The sequence below is a fragment of the Vulpes lagopus genome, chromosome 11 (genome assembly GCF_018345385.1).
Source record: "Vulpes lagopus strain Blue_001 chromosome 11, ASM1834538v1, whole genome shotgun sequence".
Classification (NCBI taxonomy): Eukaryota; Metazoa; Chordata; class Mammalia; order Carnivora; family Canidae; genus Vulpes; species Vulpes lagopus.
In genome coordinates this window covers 12,463,448-12,484,488 of record NC_054834.1, presented here as the reverse complement: position 1 = coordinate 12,484,488, position 21,041 = coordinate 12,463,448, and the positions used below count along the sequence as shown (strand labels likewise).

General features: G+C 42.8%; 1 protein-coding gene across 1 annotated transcript in view; it reads right to left on the bottom strand.

Annotated features, from left to right (window-relative positions):
* Positions 1-20,740, bottom strand: part of LAMB4 (laminin subunit beta 4) — a 100,735-nt gene extending 79,995 nt beyond the window's left edge. The window contains exons 1-6 of the mRNA XM_041722223.1: positions 20,695-20,740; positions 20,424-20,529; positions 12,156-12,222; positions 6,834-6,991; positions 3,560-3,695; positions 1,156-1,229 (exon numbers count right to left, since the gene is read on the bottom strand). Coding sequence (XP_041578157.1) covers positions 1,156-1,229; positions 3,560-3,695; positions 6,834-6,991; positions 12,156-12,189 — 402 coding nt within the window. The 5' untranslated portion in view covers positions 12,190-12,222; positions 20,424-20,529; positions 20,695-20,740. The remainder of the gene's footprint in view (positions 1-1,155; positions 1,230-3,559; positions 3,696-6,833; positions 6,992-12,155; positions 12,223-20,423; positions 20,530-20,694) is intronic.
* Between the last annotated feature and the right edge of the window lie 301 nt (positions 20,741-21,041).

The following is a 21,041-nucleotide window of genomic DNA, read 5'->3' as shown; positions in this document are numbered from 1 at the left end:
CTCTCTCTCTCTGTGACTATTATAAATAAATAAAAATTAAAAAAAATATAAAAAAATAAAACCTATCACACAATGAGCACAAAGAGACTGGAAATCTCTTTCCAATCGGGGGGCAAACTTTGATGAGCGTCTACTTCGCCTAGAATTCGGTTCTGTTTAAAAGATGTGTGTGGGCTCTGTGAATTATTCATCGAAGGAGGAGAGGATACCAGTTTTTTAAAAGCCACTGTAATTGATATTTTACAGCAATTTGTATGTGGTTTTCTTTGACCAGAACACTTTTCTCTGGCAAATTCCTCCAAAATCTGCCGAGAAGTTTATTCTGACTCCTTAGAGCAGAGTTCGCCCCATTACGGAACCTGCCAGCATTCGGCTCACATGTCAGTTCCTGCACTTATCATTTTACACTATGATTTAAAATCTCTTTGTATGTTTGTATCCTTGGCCAGACTGTGCGCTCTTTGAGGGCAAGCACTTGTGGGGCTTTTCCCCACACCTTTTAAAAATTTTATTGTCATTTTTTTTTATAACCATAACTCAGCTTCCAGGCTGATGACAAATTAGAATTTTGATGAATGATTTGGGAATGAGTACAGCAAAGGGTTTCTCTGGCTTCTAACTATGCTTAGTAAGGATCCTTTCATTTTTCTACCTTTTCCAAACACAACCTTTCCGTAATTTCCTAAATAATTTCCACTTTCTGCCTTTTTCTCCTGGAAAGTATTTTTCTAGTTCTTGCAGCCCCTATCACTCCACTGCTAGGTGGTTTCCTTTCTGCTCTATCTTGTAACTCTTCTTTTCTTTTCTTTTCTTTTCTTTTCTTTTCTTTTCTTTTCTTTTCTTTTCTTTTCTTTTTCTTTTCTTTTCCTTCCTTTTCTTTCTTTCTTTCTTTCTTTCTTTCTTTCTTTCTTTCTTTTCTTTTCTTTTCTTTTCTTTCTCTTTTTTCTTTCCTTTTTCTTTTTTTGTTAACCACCTAAGTGATTCACTAATGAGCATTGGGGTTTTTGTTTTTGCTTAATTTTGTTGGTTTTGTTTTCCACTCAGGGACCAAAACCCAAATGACACAGCATGAGTAGAGATTTCCAAAGCCTCCTGTGCTCTGCTACTTGCCAGGAGCAAGGAAGTGAAATCCCAGGCGAGCCCACAGATCTGTACCTTAAAGGTCAGAATAAGGTGGCTGAACTGAAATAATGCCTCTAGGTCCAATCTGATGCTGACATGATCAACACCTACGAAAAAACTCAGAAAGAAGAAAATCAGTGATTTTGAGAGGCCCCTATTGACCATGTTAATCCCTCCCTGTGGCTTGTCTATAATAAGCCCGCTTGAAATCACACAGCTGGGGATCAACACTCTTTCCTTGTCTTTCCCAGTCGTTCCCCATGACACTGCATGCCCAGGAGAAGGCTGTTTGGGAGCAAGCTAGGTTTCCCCGGACCGACTGTGCCCACATCCAGGTTACGGTGGCCGTGCGCATGGCCACTGTGTGGCAGTATTACCACCAAGGGAACTCCGGGCCACTCCCCATAGATGGAAGGCAGGGGCTCGTTTTTCTGGATTCACCTCCTGACTGCATGGAAATGTGATGCTAGCAACCCAGAGCCTGGTAAAAATTGACACACCCTTTTCGTCTAGCAGCTGCTTAACGGTCACTTGGACTAGTTTTATTGCCACTTAGCCTAAACCACAGCCTGGACTATTCATTCCCCTTGGAGTGAGGATCTGTAGCTCCTCTGTGACCATGGAAAAGAAAGAAGTATCCTGGCCAGGGCTTTGCATGGATATGGTCAGCTGCCATTCACCCAGCCGGGATGGGGAGGGTCGGCCCCAGTCTGGACATGATGGAAACCCTATCACTGTAAGGTGGCACAGTCCAGTAGGAATGGGAGTCACATGTGTCATTTAAGATTTTCTAGAGGCTACATGTAAAAAAGTATAAATAAACAGGTGAAACTAATTTTAACGTATTTAATCCAATATCTCAAAACTCATTTTAATGTATTTAATCCAATATATCAATCCAAAATATATAACATGTAGTCAACATTTGAAAAACAATAAAAATGCTTTATTTTACTATTGATAATGCTTCATTCCCCACCCCCACCCCCAAACTAAGTCTTAGAAATCTGGAATGGTTTTATGCTGCTGGCACATCTCAATTTGGATCAGCCACGTGGTGAGTGCCCAGGAACGCGTGTGGCAAGGCGCTCCAGTACCAGAGAGTACAACTCCGAGAGCAGTACCTGGGCTGCAATGAATGGGAGGCAGTTTTTTAATTGGAGAGTAAATTCCTTGGGAAGGTTTGGTCTGAGAGAGCAGCCCCATTCCTGGCTCCGGGTCAAGGGCTCCTCACCCTTTCTAGAATGGACATCTCCTTTCCCCCCCTCTCAAAAGTTCTTGGCTGAGAACCCTTATTCTATGCAATCAGCTTTGACAGAGGGGCATTCTTTCTGTGAGGAGATGGGGAACCTATGCAGGACAGGTGGTTTAAAACAGGTGTTAAGCAAACATGGCATCCGGGAAGGCAGGTGGCTGTTGAAAGGCCACCCCACACGTACTAAGGTAAGCCCAACTAGATAATATTAACTAGAATCCAAAGAGAGCTGGCCTTCTAGTAGACACCAATCACGTGCTTGTCCAATGGATGGCAGAGAAAAACAGCCTCATATAATGCTTGCCCTCTGCATTATGCTCCTATATTATGATAATTCATTCCCACGTTTCCCTAACAGTCTAAGATCCCCTGTGGGAAATATATTTATGGGATTGTAGCCCAAGTACCACATATAGAGATGTGGTGAATGGAATCATTTCATGGGCTGAGGGTTCCAGATTGGTGTTGAAGAAGAGCCATCATGAGTGAGCCAGCCTCCATTCATTCAAGCACAGAAGACCCAAGGCTGGGGTGGGATGTGAGGAATCCCTGTGGGGTCCTGATCGGGGCACCTCAGAAATAGAGATACTCAGGGCCAGCATGAGCTTCAATACCATAATTGTTCGTGAACAGAGAAGGGCATAAATCCAAGAAGGGAAGAACTTCAGCCAGTACCCAACCACCCTTTCAATTCGATTTTTATATGAAAATATTTGGCTTGCAGCAAGAAATGAAATGTTCTTTTTCTCTCTCCCTGCCTGTGCTGCAGAAGGAAAAAAAGTACAAGGTAATAACTCTCAGATATCCCCCGGGGGGCTGTTGGTTCCATTTACACCAGTGTGTTTTATTTTAGGCTTCAATTACCAGCACCTTTTAAGTATCCCATTTTTTTTTCTTTTTTTTTTTTTTTTTTTAACAAAGAACAAAAGGATGCACAGATATTGTCTTCCTGCACATGGAAAGAGTGGAGCCCTCTGAGTTATGTGCTTAAAATACACTGAGTTCTCTGGAGGAAAGTCACCTTTCCTGGAATAAAAATAAAGTCTGTTCTTTACATTCTCCATGGATGCTGTTGCATTCCAACGGGACGCCTTGCTGTGAATTCGTTGAGATCATACAGAGAGAAAGACATCTTATTAAAAGTGCAAAGAAACGAAATCTTGGGAAGGAACTTAATCATACCATTTTCTGATTGCCACCATTTCTTTTCTCTCTCTGGTTCAAAACTTGTAATTACATTCTCGATGGTGTGGCTGCGGGATTGGGTGTACGGGTCATATGGAAATCTCGAGTCACAGACGAAGCATTTTTGCTCCCCCTGGAAAAGACCATCATTTAAATAAAAAATAAAGGGTCATAATTACTTATTGTTGATCTGAATTTGAAAACAAGCTGTACTTACTATATTTGTCTTTCAATCTGGCTAAAAATAAAAAGCAGAGGAAATAACAAGACATCAATTTTTCCATCAATAGGTACTTAACTACAATGACAAACGCAATAGAAATGTGACCCAGAAATTTTATAAATTGATACATTCGGGATAAAAAATGCAAATTTATGTGGAGCTCATTTTTTTCTTCTACAAGAGGCAGATGATCTGGAGATTATGTTAAACTGTAGAGAAATCATCAGGATGTGGTCTTTGAGTAGGAATTACTTTCTTTAGTCAGAAGTTGAGTATTTGGCAAGAAATTAACAAAATTGGCCACCAAATTAACAAAACACTTGGCCACCAGGTTATCTGCAACCATCCTCCTTTTTCTCTCAGACATAGTTTCTGGCAGAAGAACTTCCAGGATCAAAACCCCTATGTCAACATATGTGGTTTTCATAGAAGATTCTCATCCAACTCGTAACACAGAGGCCTGCCCCGCTTTTCTTGCAGACTAGAAGGTCTTATTAGTGAATTGGAGCTACCTTACTTGGAATGGACCTGCAAAGGTTGCAACTGCCAAGACTGGCCTTTGGGTTTGCCTAATTTAATGTGCCTACTTGTAGCTATACTTACTTAACACTCCTAAGGAAATTCCCCAGGACTTCCAAAGGACTGCCAATGGCCTGCACAGCTGGTCCTGGCTCATACTTGCAGGACTCTGGAGGAGCCTTTTTGCAAAGCTTCCAGGAAGCAGGCAGGGGCTGTTTATGATAACCCTACATCGGAAGTTGCCTGCAACAGCATATGCGCTGGTAGGTATTCAGCAAACTCTGACTTTATGCCTTGACCATGGCTTACAAGGGCTACACAATCTGACCAGGGCCACCTCTTTGCCTTTCCCTCTATGGAGTCTTCCCTTGATTCACTCGACTGGAGCTACACTCACTTCTTGTTCTTCCTTGAGTTCACCAGGAACTCTGTGGACACAAGCTCTTCTCTGGTCCCCTCTCCTTTCTTTCCCTTCTTCAGGTCTCTGTTTAACTGCTATCATCTCAGAGAGGTCTCTACCTAAAATACTATCACCTCCCCACCCTCATGCCTCTGCCACTCTCTATCCTTTACTCTGCTTTGTAATATTTTTCTAAGCCTTTATCACCACTTGAGACTATAATATACTGTTGTTATATTATTGTCTGTCTCCATCATTAGAGTTTTAGCCTAATGAGGGTGAGAACTTTGTTTTATATAAGGTTGTATCCTCCTTGCCTAGAACAGTGTCTGGCACTTAGTAGATACTCAATAAAATTTGTTGAACGAATGTGTGGTGATTTTAATGGCTATTTCGGCTAACATCTGTCAAAGTAAACCAGCCTTTCAAGAGGCCCATATAATCGTCTTAGAATCACTGGCCACCGTAAGCCTTATACTTGAAAAGAAAAACGCTTGGAAATTAAGGAGCAATGAAAGTGAGATCTATTCTGCATATGGAGAGGCTTGCCCCAGACCTGTCCTAAAAGAGCAGCAGAAGCCCTATGATTCCATCAAAAGATGTCAAGACTTCAAAAGATTTCCACTAATACTATGGAAATTATTGGGGAAAATATATAACTTTGGGGTTTAGTCTGTAAACATTTAAAGAAGCATAGTCTTTGATGGACCTGGCTACAAAGGATGCTTAGTTGTTGGATATGGGAGTCCTAACTTGGGTAACACTGTGGGTTGATGTTGACTTGAAGCTTCTGAGAAGAATGTTCAATTGGCTTGGTAGCAATTTGTTAGATGATAGATGGGGGAGAAAATTATCCTCCGTGGCGCACAAATGTTTAAGTAGATTAGAACTGGTAGCCCAGATCTTTTGAGAATTTTTTTCCAGCTCTAAGATTTTAAAATCTGTGGGATTCTCAAGACAAAACAAACCTTGAAGTTTGATTTACTTCTATCTTTGGAGGTGTGACTTTGAAAGATAGGAGTATCAACTCCTAATTATTGTCAGGCTATGTCATGAGTTGGCTATGGCAACAGCAAGCAAATGCCAGTGGCTGAAGAATAAAATGGGTAATGCCAACATTGGAGAGTTTCTACTATTAGTTACGAGAACTATTTCTTTTTCCAGAGAGCCTAGAATTAGTAAACTCACTTGAGGGGCCATCCATCCCACCTGGCCTAGATTTCAACAAAACTTCTACAGTGTCATTTCCTTGCACATGTAGAGAATTTGCTTTCTGACACAAGTACTTCCCAAACTTAGAACAGTGCTAAGTGCTCAGGTATTGTCTACTTATTTATAATCATCCTCTTTTACTAGAAACCAATTAGAATACAAAGCATTTCCCAGAGACCTCTAGGAGTTCTTTCAATGAACAATACATGGAAAAGCCTGGGCCAGTAATATTGGGCTTATGTCCAACTTCCTTCCTGCACATCCTCTTTCAGAAGGGGTTGACGTGATTGCCCTGGGCTTCTGGGCAGGTATGATACTTACATGACCTTGGATGCTTATTCTGCTCCCAGAGTACCAAGAAGGAAGAAACTATTAAGTAGCTTGTCCTTACATAAAATTGATCTTTAAGGGGAAAAAAAGGCACCGAAATATGTTCATGTTGAGATCTTATGGCCTTAATAGCAAGACAATTTCCAAGTAACATTGGGATCCAACGTTCTACAACCTCTGCCCCCTCTCTACCCCAGAGAGGACAAGGAGAACTCACATTTGACGTAATGGCCTTGAGACCCTGAGGGATCTTCAGTTCTCACTGGTGGGTCAATTAAATCTACATTCTGGGAATCACTAATACAATTAAGTAGAACAGTACGTTGTGTAGTAATTCCCTTCAAAGACTGAACCGAGGAGCCTTTTCTGTCTAATTCTAAAAGTAAAAAGAAATAGATGAAGCAGATCTTCCCTATTTTCTGATCCATCAAGGTTCCTGGACTTGGAATTATATCACCTGTGCCTCTGATGTTCAGGAGAGTGATGTGTCCTCCTTTTGTGTTGCCTGGCTGGCCTCCGATGTACTCGGAAAAATCTAAGTAATTGACTCAATAATGTCCCAACAAATAACCCAAGACCTAACCCACCTCAAGGTAGCCGAGGATGCAGTATTTCTGGGCTCTGTCCAGCCCGCAGGTAGAAGAAGCTGTGAGCTGTGCACCACGACCCACCAGGAGATCGCCAGTGGTAGGATGACAGGTGCCCCTTTTGCAGTCATCCTGGGCCTTCACGTAACTGAGCAACCCTTGAACACAACAGACACAGCTGCATAGAAGGCAGTCTAAGTGTAGCAGCAGAAGGCTTAAAGAAGCAACTGGTTAAGTTGCAAGGTTAGTAATCCATTCATTTTTTAATTTTGAAAAGATTTTATTTATTTATTCATGAGACGCACACACACACACACACACACACACACACACACAGGCAGAGACACAGACAGAAGGAGAAGCAGGCTCATCTCAGGGAGCCTGACTTGGGACTTGATCCTAGGGTCCTGGGATCATGCCCTAAGCCAAAGAGAGACGCTCAACCTCTGAACCACCCAGGCATCCCAGTCCATTTATTTTTAAAGCCAGTTCTCTTGGTCATTAAGACCCTAGTTGTGGATGCTATTGGTGTCCTCCACCTAATGGAAATCTCTTAGCCTGCCAGGTTCTACCATCTGCCTTCATGTCCCTATCTGGGCCAGCCTGTAGCTGGTGACGAATGGATACACAGGTCAAAAGGCTGGCACCAATGCCTCGGGCTGGGAGCAACTCTGGTGCAATTTGTGCTCAGAACCTTTCACAGAAGGAGGTGGAAGCCCCACTCCAGCTGGGACCACATCCTGTCTCCCCTCTCCTCATTCTCTTATTTCTCAGAGCCCTCTCTCAATAAATCACTGACATATGAATCCCTGTCTCAAGCTCTGCATCTAGGAAACTTCACCCAAGACAGCCCATATGTACTAGAAATTCTCTGTGTATCATTTTAGGGCAAACAATAGAAACTAATACACAGACACAGGGAAGGAAAAATCTTAATCCACCTTTTATTCCTATTGTTCCAACTGGTACAAAATCATCTGGAGAATTTAAGAAATCCTTGGGAACTAACTTTCTTCTAAAACATGTAAATTCAATTGGTCGCCTTTATAACCTAAATTGTTGGGTTCAGACTCACCATGGAACAAATCGTGCTGCTTTGGGATATAGTGAGAGCTGGAGTCCCAGACCCACACAAATATGCCCAAACTGATTTTTGAGGCACAAAGGCAGTTCACTGGAGGAAGGGTATTCTTTTCAACATATAGTGCTGGAAGAATTGGAGAGCCATAGGCAAAAAAAATTAAAAAAAGAACTATAACCAAAACCTTACACCTTCTACAAATATGAACACAAAATGGGTCATGGACAGAGTAATATATAAAACTGTAAAGCTATACAACTCCCATAACACATGGGAAAATGTCTTTGAGGCTTAGGACTAGATGAAGAATTTTTAGGACAACAAGAACATGATCCACCGAAGGAAAAATGAGTAAATTGGAGCCCACCAAAATTAAAACTTTGCTAATTACATGGAGTGAAAAAAGCCAATTAAAAGGTTATATACACCGCATGGCTCCATTTCTTCAATAACAAAATTATAGAGATGGAGAACAGATTTGTGGTTGTCAGGGATTTGGGAGGTAGCGTGGAAGGTGTGGATATCAAAGGGTAGTAGTAGGGCTCCTTGAGGGTCATGGAGCTGCTTCATATCTATGGTGATGAATACAATTGCATAGAATTAAATACACCCACATGAGCACATGTACAACTGGTACAATCTGAAGGTCAAGGGCTATAACAATGTCCATTCCCTGGTTGTGATACTGCACTATCTTCATGTGAGACATTACCATTGGGGGAAACTGAGTGAAAGGTACCTTGGATCTCTCTGTATTCTTTCTTATAGCTGCAATAATCTCACGAGAACCTGCAATAATCTCAAAATAAGAAGTGAAAAAAAACCCAAGGAATCCTCTGTCCCTTCAAAATCACCCCATCAGCCTCTGGATGGTGAATCAAGTAAACCCAACACCCTAAGATAATATGCACATCTATGGCCTGCTCCAGCTGCTCTTAGATACTTTTCCCTTGAAACATAAAGATTTATGCCAAGCCCTGATTCCAGCAGACAGGGAGTGAGAGGGATGGGCATAAAATGGAAAATTATTCCTATACTGTGAAATAGGGTTGGTTTCTCTCCAGTTTTCTCAACTGTGAAACTATAAGAATTTTTTTTTATGGTCTTGTTTTGCATTTAATGGATTTATTTCCTTCAACTTGTCCTCCCCAAAACAGAAGCTATTGAAAAGTAGTTTTTTTTTTCTCTTATGTCTGCATTCCCCACATGACCTATTCTATTCATCTGGTCATTTTGTGGTTATTTTCAGGAATTAATACCTAGATCATAGTTTTATAGCTAAAGAATATGGTACATAATGTCTCCTTCCAGATACCAAATATCAGGTTTGACAAGGAATTTTCTGTCTTCATTCTCATTGAAAAGATTACTATTACTCCAAAACAAAGGCACAAAATGCTTTCTCCTTCTTAAAGATAGATACATGAAGAAAGTTAGCACCATCTCATATTTTCATTTTATTATACAATAAATGGTCCTAGGTTGGTTAACATGGATTTTTCCTTTTATTCACCTAGCAATCCAAACCTGGATCTCCTTTTATTTGCTAGACTCGACCTCTAAGATATATAACCAATCAGAAATTTGGACTCCCGTAACAGAGACTTTTAAAGACAAGGTCAGGTATAAAAATCTCTGCTAATGCTATTCGTGGATTAGCTAAGACTTCCCTTCCAGGGATTTATTCTAGACAAGTTCCATCCTGAAATTTTTTTATTGGAATTGCTGCCTTAGAGATTTAACATGTTTTTATAACCCGACTTGGCCTAACTTGTTTGATCAGATGTGTACTTTTCAGAAATAAAAGTATCTTAGGACTTAGGGAGACTGAACTATTATGCATGTAATATTCCAAATGCAAATATGAATTTCCGGCCTCAAATACTTGGCAAAAAGTGGCTAGCAACATAAGCAGTTAAAGCTTCATGCCTGAACACAGATAACCTTAGCAATACTCTTCCTGGGTGGAAGTTTTCAACTGTCAGATGATCACATTAACAACAGGTTGGAATGGATTCAGAGAATCCAGATGCTTATGTCTTGAGAGAGTCAATGCATTCCTCAAAAACAACATGTAACTTGAAGATAGGATCTGATTAAACATAAACTTAGATCTGGTCATTTAAAGAAAATGCACAGCAAATGTTCTGTAAAGTGAAGAATCGTTTTGTAGAAATAACCTTTATTAGGTAATCTCTCATTTTGTATATTGTTCTCATTTTTTAAAACACATGAGGCATTTTCATATACCTTAGAGTTCACTTCAGAGTTCCAGAGGCTGTAAATACACACACACACATTATTTATTATGGGCAAGAAAACTTAAAAAGAATGCATGTTCGACAAGGTTTATACTTTATATCCAGTTCCTAAAACCTGGGGCCAATGCAATTCCCCAATATTTCTTAGTTAAGATGTAAGACAAAGTGCTTAGGCACCAGTTTTTAGATAAATGCCTGTGGTTGAACTACAAACCAGAAAATGCCGAAGCCAATGATGTGGGATTAACCTGGTTGGTAGTTTGACCATAGGAAATCCTAGAGACTTTGGTTAGATCAGGGTAAGCTTACATTTAGAAACCCAGGATCTACTGCAGTGAGGTCTTTTTGTTTTCTTTTCTTAGATTTTTTAAAAAAAATATTTAATTTATTTATTCATGAAAGACACACACAGAGAGAGACAGAGACAGAGACACAGGCAGAGGGAGAAGCAGGCTCCTGCAGGGAGCCTGATGTGAGACTCCATCCCAGGATCCCAGGATCATGACCTGAGCCAAAGGTAGATGCTCAACCATTCAGCCACCCAGGCATTCCTGAGATTTTTTTTTTTCAATTTTTTTTATTTATTTATTTATGATAGTCACACAGAGAGAGAGCGAGAGAGGCAGAGACATAGGCAGAGGGAGAAGCAGGCCCCATGCACCGGGACCCCGACGTAGGATTCGATCCCGGGTCTCCAGGATCGTGCCCTGGGCCAAAGGCAGGCGCCAAACCACTGCACCACCCAGGGATCCCTTTTTTTTTTTTTTTTTTGAGATTTTTTTTAAAGTAATCTCTACACCCAACATGGGGCTCAAACTCAAAACCCCAAGATCAAGAGCTAGCTGTGTGCTCCACCCACTGAGCCAGCCGGGTGCCCTGAGGTCTTTTTCCACTCCAGCTAATTTGGTTTTGAAGATCTTTCATCCTGAGACAAAGGTCTCCTGATTGAGGAGGGGTCTCTGAGCAACTGTGTTGTGGTTTTGAATCTTTGCAAGGTGTGGGGAAGTTATCCTCTATGGAGGTTCAGTGATCCTCAGTGGTTGCTTCTGATATTGAACACGAGTTCAGTCCCAAAGAGAGCGTCCGAGGCAGATGTAGATTGAAACAGCACTTCTCTGACCATCTGAGGCCAGATCTAAGTTACATTGTCCGGGAGGAGGCAGCGTAAGGATCTCTGCTCCCACGGGCCTGCAGCTCACCTCTCCAAGGCAGACAATTTTCAACAGAAGACAAATGAGCATTTGCTATTTTGAGCTGTTCCGCTTCCCTCCACACCCCCAGCAAATCTAACTGGGAGATTGCCTCAGGGTCTGGGAATCGCAAAATTTAAAAATGAGCTTCTTCAAGTTTGCTACCATGAAGAAATTCAGCATGAATCTTTGAAGAGAAGATCCTAAGCAGTGTAGTTAGTACTGAGTAACCAGAAGCAGGGCTATTATAGAAAAGTTAGGATCAAAGAGGGTAATTGCTGGGAACATCCTCTCTATGACTAATGTAAATTATTCTCAGCCTATTAAAGATGACAGAGGCGTGGAGGATTTGGCTGTTTAGCAAGAGCTGCTGCTGCTTACTCACAACAGGGAATTTTGCCTGTAAATTCTTCACAAGACTTCATTACTGGGACCAGTGCTCCATTCACAACACGCCTCTCTTTAAAAATGAAAATGCATTCTATTTGTAAATTAAGAATCTGAAAGTATTTTTTTCTTTGGTATCTTACTTTACTTACTGCTGATAGTAATATTCCATTAAAGATGATTGAAATAGCTATGTGTGGCTAGTAAATATGTTGGAGTAGAAGTTTCTAGTTGCTTGACACAATCATGCAACAGAAGAACCATGAAAATACACAGTAGAATGGGGGAAAAAAAGAGATGGATATGTTTAAAAAAACATATTCACTAAATATTTTAGATATTCAATATCTAAAATTTTATTTTCAATAAAAGCAGAAAATGGATTTTGACAACGAATACTCACCAAGGTGCCAAAAGAGGGCCAGTTGAAATTGCATTCTTTCGTCAGGAAATGATTAAATTCAATTTTGCTAGGTTAAAAAAAAAAAGGGGGGAGGTTAAGTTTCAGTCACTGATAGAATCAATAATTGCCACCAATTTTCAATGATTCGAAAATCTGATTATTCTTTAGGGACACAACACATCTACAGTGCCCAATTTCTCAAAAAATAAGAGCGTATAAAATTTTTCACCAGTATTTGTTTTCTATTTTTTCGAAATTAGAGAATGCAATCGTTTGTAGGCACTAATACAAACCAAATATACTTTCCTTTGCTTATTTTTGTTTTAACCTTTTTTTTGTCCTCTTATTAATCTAGGAAAAAAGTCCAGTTACAGCAATCAATATGCACCCATTATTGAAAACATAGAGAAGTTCAGACAGGCGGAGTGAAGGAATTGTTAGCGGTAGGGCTACCTCCCAGAGGAAGGGGGTTGGTATCTTGCCACACGCTCTCCCATCCTGCTTCCCTTGCACATAAGTGTTTTCCAAAAACGATGATACTGTATGTTTCGAGCAATACCTCCCAGGCATCCCTTTGTACCAGCAAATATAATTCTATGTCGGTTATTTTCAACCCAGTGAGGGAGGGACATTAGGATCACCTGTGTCTCCATTCGTAGGTTCTGCTGAGTCCCTCTAGATAGAGCCCCCCGCCCCTCACTGTGTGGGGAAGCCTGATACGGGTGGGAGCGTACACATGCCTGCAGGGGGTGGGAGGAGAGAAGGTAAAATACCCTCCTGCATCAGGTTTTTGAATTACCAGATAGTATTGCTCTGAAGGCAGGAGCCAGAATTTATTTAATGAATCCCCTACTGGCTGATACGGACTGTGTGTCTCATATGTTCCTGTTATAGACATTTTTGCTAAATCTTTCTTCATATTGCTTTAATTTCCCCCCAGGATATACTAAATGGAGTAGAAATAACAGATCAAAGAGCATGTGCGTGTTTGGATGTCTACGTGTATGTAAACGTGTGTGTGTGTGTGTGTGTGTGTGTGTGTGTGAAGCTGTCAGTGTTACTGTCAACCTGGGATGCCAGGGTGGCTCAGTGGTTGAGTATCTGCCTTTGGCTCAGGTCATGATCCTGGAGACCTGGGATCGAGTCCCACATCGGGCCGCAGGGAGCCTGCTGCTCCCTCTGCCTGTGTCTCTGCCTCTCTCTGTGTGTCTTTCATGAATAAATAAATAAAATCTTTAAAAACAAAATGTTACTGTCAACCTGCATGCGGACATCTCGCCCCAGTGCACACGCTCACTCACTCACCTGCTCACTTGTGCCCTTCCCAACACAGAGTGTTATTACGAATTTTTAAAGCTTTATCAATTTAAAGAGCAACAAATTATACCTCGTTGTTATTATTTTAATGTTTCTATTTGGATAGCAGTGAGCGTAAAAATGCTTTTCCATGTATTTACAGGTGACAATTATTTCTGCCTTTCAACCTTCGAGGCCTTTCCTAGCCAACTCTCTGCTTTCCCCCGGCCCCACGTTGAGTCAGTCTAAGCCAACGTGCCTGGCTCTGCGCTGGCACCTGCTTCTGCCCCAGACCCTCTTCTCTTCTCTCTCTCTCTTTTTTTTTATGCTGAGAGGTTTTCTTTTTTCTTTTTTTTTTTTTCCTTTTAAAGATTTTATTTATTTATGCATGAGAGACACAGAGAGAGAGGCAGAGACACAGGCAGAGGGAGAAGCAGGCTCCATGCAGGGAGCCCGATGTGGGACTCGATCCCGGGTCTCCAGGATCGGGCCTTGGGCTGAAGGCGGCGCTAAACCACTGAGCCACCCGAGCTGCCCCAGACCCTCTTCTCATGCGGTTTGCTCCCCCTTGGATGCCACCCACCTAAACTCAAACACCAGCGTCCTTAGGAAGTCTTTTGTTTAAATGCCTGATTTTAGGTGAATTTCCTTCTGTGATCTACATTCTTCCCCCAGCCTGGGCTTCATTTGAGGGCATCTGTATGGGTCACCTGAGCACTTTTTCTAGGTGGCGCTTTCTTGTTGCCTTTTCCTCAGTCGGGGCATGTGGCTTGGGTCACTCACCCAGCTACATTTCTGGTTTTTGTCTTTTAAAAAATGTTATTTATTCATGAGAGATACACAGAGAGAGACAGAGACACAGGCAGAGGGAGAAGCAGGCTCCCTGCGGGGAGCCCCATGCAGGGCTCGATCCCAGGACCCCGGGATCACCACCTGAGCCAAAGGCAGATGCTCAACCGCTGAGCCGCCCAGGTGCTCCTCCGAGCAGTTTTCATCCCAGCAATGTAATGAACCGTGTGATACTAAGGAAGCCTTGTCCCCCCAAGCGCTCTGCAAAAGGCATTGGGTTCACATGATCGTTTGCTCCTGTGGTCAGCACAGCAGTCCTCCTTCTTTCTGTCTAACCCCGGGTCCTTAGAATTGTGCCATCTGCAGCCCTCCCACCTTCCCAAAGGAGGGAGACGTTAGCCCCTGGTGGGTGACTGGAAGCCGTCTTCCAGCTTGGAATCTGCCCTGTGAATGGATGGATGTCCCCCTGGAGAGGAACAGGGATGCTGGTGATATTGGCTGCATAGTCCTGCTGGCCTTCAGCAGCCCAGAGACGACTACTTTCAAGGCCTGAATTGCAGGCCATGCGTGTACACCGTGATCTCGCCAAATTCAGCTTCTCTGGTTATAGAGCATAATATTTTCAGACTTTGCTCATATTGCCCATTCTTATTAAAAAGTATAACCACGTTATTCATCGTCCTGCTTTTGACAAAACGAAGCATGCAGGCGCGAGTTCTGCATCCAGGACAAGATCAGGATGGGGGAGTTTCATCAAAAGTATAGCTGAGGGGCACCTGGGTGGCTCAGCGGTTGAGCGTCTACCTTTGGCTCAGGTTATGATCCCAGGGTCTTAAATAAATCTTAAAAAAAAAAAAAACTGCTAGGTGGAGCGCCTGGGTGGCTCAAAGGTTGAGCACCTGCCTTTGGCCCAGTGGGGATCGAGCCCCACGTCAGGCTCCCTGCATGGAGCCTGCTTCTTCCTCTGCCTGTATCTCATGAATAAATAAATAAAATCCTTAAAAAAAAAAAAAACTGCTGGGAATCTTCTCAGTCTGAGAAGTATCTTCAAGTGACAGCCAATATAGTATGAGGAAGTGAACCCCCCACCCTGCATGCATCAGCCAGGTGCCAGCCTGACCTGCCCCAAAGAAGAGAGGAGGAGCACCAGAGGGGACCCTAAGTGAGGCTGGAATAGATTCCATTCTCTTATGATAATTGCTCAACAACTATCACCAGTTTTCCAGTGAGGACACGAATGACACATCGCCAAGCTCATCGCTAATCCCCCTGCTGGCTGAGCACCTCCACGGCCCTGGCTGCACCTCAGAAACCCCTGGGCAGATTATTTTTCTCGTGACTTCTTTTTTAAAATACTTATTTATTTTATGACATAACACACATAACATAAAATTTGCCATCTTGACCATTTTGAAGTGCACAGTGACACACGTTCACGTGTGTTTAGGGTGCTCCCCAGAAGATTCTAATATATAGCGGGGTGGGGGTGGGGGGAGAACTGCCCATGGCCGATGAACACCTAAAACTCATTAACTTGCCAACACACCTACTCTCCTCCGAGATTCCATTCTAGTCCATCAGTGGTTCCCAGGACACCTGGGTGGCTCAGCCGTTGAGTGTCTGCCTTCAGCTCAGGGTGTGATCCTGGTCTCGGGATCGAGTCCCGCATCGGGCTCCCTGCGAGGAGCCTACTTCTCCCTCTGCCTGTGTTCTGTGTGTCTCTCATGAATAAATAAAATATTTTTTTAAAAAAATCAATGGTTCCCATACTTTGCTGCTCATTAGAATCACCTGGTGAGCTTTACACATCCTGAAGCCAGGGAACATTTTATACCAATCAAATCAGAATATCGGGGGGTGGGGGGGCGGCAGGGGGAGGTACCAGCTGTAGTTTTTTTTTTTTAAGATTGTAGGTGATTCCAATATACAACAAAGTTTGGGAGCCACTGGCATTACCATGGCCCAACTCGCTTAGGCCAGAACCTAGAGGGTCGTCCTTGATTCCTGGCACACTTCCAAATATGAATTTGATCTCATCTCCTTAAACAATAGTTCTCAAAATGTGGCCCGTGGACTTAACACAGACCAGATCATCCTAGTTTGCCTGGGAGTTTTCTGGTTTCAGCACCAGAGGCTCCCAGGTCCTTGGAATGCCCTTTCGTCTGGGCAAATCCAAATGTTGGCTACCCTACTGGATCGGCGGCCTCAGTGTCACCTGGGAACTGGCCCAGCACAGGACCCATTGATTCAGAAAGTCTAGGGCTGGGGCCCAGCACTCTGTGCATTTACAAAGCTCTCCAGATGTGTCTGATGTGAGCCCAAGTTGGAGAACCACTGCCCTCAGTAACTCCCCAGGTCCACACTCTGAAGATCAGAGCTGCTGTTGCTCTTAGGGACGGCAGTAACACCCCACAAGAACCTACCCTGTGGCACGTGCATTCCTAGCTGTCTGGGTGGCCCCCCATGTAAGGCACTGCAGGTCCAGGCAGTGGTACTGGAGGGACAGAGAGGGAGGGTGAGGGCACCCGTCACTGAGCTCTGCCTCAGCTGATGGTCCCTGGCTGAATGTGCACGCTCTTCTTAGAGCTTGCTTGGTCAAGGCCTTCTTTTTCTGGTTCTCAATATCCAAAATGATTTTCCCAGTAGAATAGAAGCTTTTTACATTGTTAATGAGCTTCCAGGGAGGAAACAGGAAAAAAAAGAGGGTTAGTTTTCTTTCTTTCTTCTTCTTCTTCTTTTTTTTTTTTTAGTTTTCTTACTTTCTTTAATATATGAGGTCTCTCCTATGAAAGGTCTCATCTCAGGGCACTGGGGTGGCTCAGCAGTTGAGCATCTGCCTTCAGCTCAGGGTGTGATCCTGGGGTCCTGAGATCTTCTCCCTCTGCCTGTGTCTCTGCCTCTCTCTGTGTCTCTCATGAATAACCAAATAAAATCTTAAAAAAAAAAAAAAAGAAAAAAAGAAAGTTCTCATCTCTCTGACTGGAGGTATTCTAATCTCCACGGCTCTTATGACCTCTTTTAAGGCATAAAGTATAACCTCCTCTTTATTTTTTGGTGACATCTTTGCTCAGATCATTCACATATCATAAAATTCACCCTTAAAGTAGCTTTTAGTTTTGTACAGAGTCGTGTAGCCATCACCCTAGCTAACTTTTGAACATTTTCCTCAGCCCAGCAGGAGATCCCATACTTGTGGGCAGGCACCCTTACCCCCCATCTGTCTCTTCCTGAAGCTCCTGGGAACTATCCATCTATTTTCTCTCTCTGTGGATTTGCCTGTTTTGGATACTTTAGGGAAATGAAATCATGTCATGTGTGGTCTTTGGTGACTAGCTTCTTCAATCAGCATAATATTTTCAAGGTTCATCTACATTATAGCTGTTACCAGAATGGCAATTCCTTTTTATTGCTGAATAATACTCCATTATATGGATATACCACTTTGGTTAGCCATTCATCAACAGTTCATGGACATTTTTCTCTACTTATTGGCTATTATGAATAATGCTGTTATGACCGTTTATCTACAAGTTTTGGTTTGGGTGTAGGTATTTTCATTTCTCTGGGGGAAATGCATAACCATAGAAAAAACAGTTTCTTAAATTTTATGACCTCGTCTAAACCTTCCTCATAGATTGTAAGTAACTGAAGGCAAACATTCATCTTCTTGTCCCCAAGAAGTACATAGAAAAATTTTAAAAAACAGGGACACCTGGGTGACTCAGCAGTTAAGCGTCTGCCTTCTGCTCAGGGTGTGATCCTGAGATCTGGGATCGTGTTTTTCGTTGGGCTCCCCGCAAGGAGCCTGCTTCTCCCTTGCCTGTGTCTCTGCCTCTCTCTCTGTGTCTCTCATGAATAAATAAATAAACAATAAATAAATCTTTAAAAAATATAAAAACATTTGCCAACTTAAAGTCATTGCAGGTTGCATTTGTGTTAAAATATGTCAGCATCCAACCTTGATGCCAATTGCATGCATAACAGTCTAGCTTGATTTTTATTACTGCCTCTTCCATGAACTTCACCTCATCTGTCCTGACTTGAAGATCTTTTATTTTATTTTTTAAAGATTGTTAAGATGTTCCCTGTTCATTACTTCTATCTCCACTCACTCAATTTTACTTCCTGAAATAGAACTTGCTTCCTTCTCAGTGCGGGTGGGTTATGGTTGATTACACTGGAAAGGCTGAGGCCCACATCAGCATCCCTGCTTCTCACATGTGCCGAGGGTCCTCACAAGGTTGGTTTGCCTGGTGGAGAGCACAAGGTCTGCGGACATTTGTGGCTGTCACACTGGGCAGGGGGATCTACTGACATCTAGTGGGCAGAGGCCAGGCATTTGGCTATAGAGTCTCCCAGGATGCACAGGGCACTCCATCCTCCCCCAGGAAGAATTATCTGGCCCCAAATATCAAGAGTGCCCCTAGTCAGGGCCCTTTCACCCCACCCTTTATATCCACAAGTTCCTCAGCTCTGGTCCTGTTCCCCGTTTTCTGTTTCTCATTTGAGATGATCTAAGTCCCAAACTAATTCAGTCTGGCAACTTTTACAAATCCTGTTTTCTGAAATAACCCCGGCACCAGAAAATGCACGGCTGCACATACTACCCATTTTAGGGGTGGTGGTCATCTCCCCCATACCTTCCTTCATCAGGCTTTCCATTTCACCGGTGTTGCTTTTCTGGTTGGTGTACCAGACCTGACCTTTGCGAACCTTCACAGCGGCCACATACAATATTTTTCTTGCTAAATTCATTGGTGAGTTTAAATGATATTCATAAAAGTAACTGGGATGAATAAACATACTATCACCCCTGATCTGGACAAAGAGCATGTAAACAGAGTCACCTGGGTGGCTCAGTTGGTTAAGCGTCTGCCTTTGGCTCAGGTCATGATCTCAGGGTCCTAGGCATCAAGGCCCGCATGAGGCTCTCTGCTCAGTGGGGAGTCTGCTTCTCCCTCTCAATCTGCCTCTGTGCACATATTCTCTCTCTCTCTCTCAAATAAAATCTAAAAAAAAAAAAAAACTCTCATGGAAAAAAAGAAAATTATTTGTAAAAAAAAAAAAAAGAGCATGTAAATATATTTACAAAGGCGCTGGATGCATTTTGGTGACTGTTTAGCAAATGCCGCTGGAGGACACTGGTCCTAAACTACAGTCAATGTCACAATAAACAGTAAAATATGTGAAGCTGACAATAACTCATTTCCCAGCATTGCTAATCGATTTTAATTTACTGACCACCAACATTACCACATCTGCCCTCACTGGAAGGCTGTGCTCAGGGCGACAATCTTGTCAAAGAGTTTCTTCTTTTGGTCAAAATGATGCGAAGGCAACAGATGGAGACGTGTGGGGGACTTAATGCCAAGCTGGCCAGCAGTGTCCAAACACTGTCCTAAGTAGACCCATGGGGGCAAACAGTGCATGGGAAACAGCCTCTCTACAGCTTTCCTTCCGCGAATTGCGCAGTAGTCTCCAACACAGAGGATAATTATAATCCACATATTTACATTAGCCCTTACTTCTTTTTCTGGCACACTTCAAATGGGTGATATTAGACATTTTAAAATGACAGTTCTCATAGAAATCTTATGTTTGACTTTCCCTTATCTGTGTAACACATGTTTTTTCCACTCCCCTTACACCAGGAATCATTAGATTCCAACAGTGTTGCTTTCAATTGCATCGCAGTGAGGAATGCATGAAGCTATAAAGCTCACTTCCCTTAAATTAGAGTAGACACCTTGCTCTCCTTAAAACTCACTGCTTATATAGACCTAAGCCACGAACAATATATTTTGAAGACAGGTCTGCAGAATTGGAACATTTCCCCAACTGTCACAAGTTGTATCACCGTGGTAAAATAAGTATTCACATAATGCACAATTTAGATTGTGCAGTGGAACATGACATCGTTTGAAACTTCCTTTAAGGAACAGAAAACTCGAGTCACCGGCTGCACCCCACTGAACACTAAGCACCCCTTTTTCCCATCGGATATTGTCCTGTGTGTACATGTTACCTGATAACCAGTCTGTGAAAGTAATGAGTATCCTCCATGCTCTGGTACCTTATACTCCACGCTGGCTCCCCTCATACACAACAAATTCTGAGTTTGCTGACAGTTTCTCTTGATCCAAAAAATGCCAACTTGTCGGGGAGACAGAAGATGGGACTTACCGGGATTTGCCAGGCTGTGTCGAGAGGTGCAGGCAGCAAACAGGGTGTGTAAAGGCACACCTAAAGTGAGAGTCAATTTAAGTAGAAAACCTCTTCCCTGAGGCACCTGCGGGGAAGGAGAAAAAAAAAAAAAAGATGAGAGGTATTCCAGAACCTGCCATAAAAGGCGATTCGTGAAATTACTTGCCTTAGGTTTAGACTTAGACATGCATCGTGCGCGTGCGCACACACACACGCACACACACACACACACACACACACACACACACACCTTGTATACAGAGGGAAAGAGCTCTATTTTACAGCAACTGTTCTTCATCTATGCACCAGACTTCTGAAAGCAATGGCTGGGAGGGGTTGAGATCAGGGTTACAGCAACAAACTGCAAGATTCCTACCAAATTTGTGACTAAGTGCCAGCTGCCCCTTAGCCGCTCCAACGGTGTGAAATTAAGAAGGCTGGACTCAAAGAATCAGAGGCTCACACTGGGCTCCCCAAAGCAACCAGGGTGCCCTGCTCTCTTGGGCGACTTGTCTGTGGGAGCAGCTCCAAGTTCCTTTGGACCAAAGCCGCAGGTACATTCAAACACTTGCCATATGCACACTTACTACTTGCATA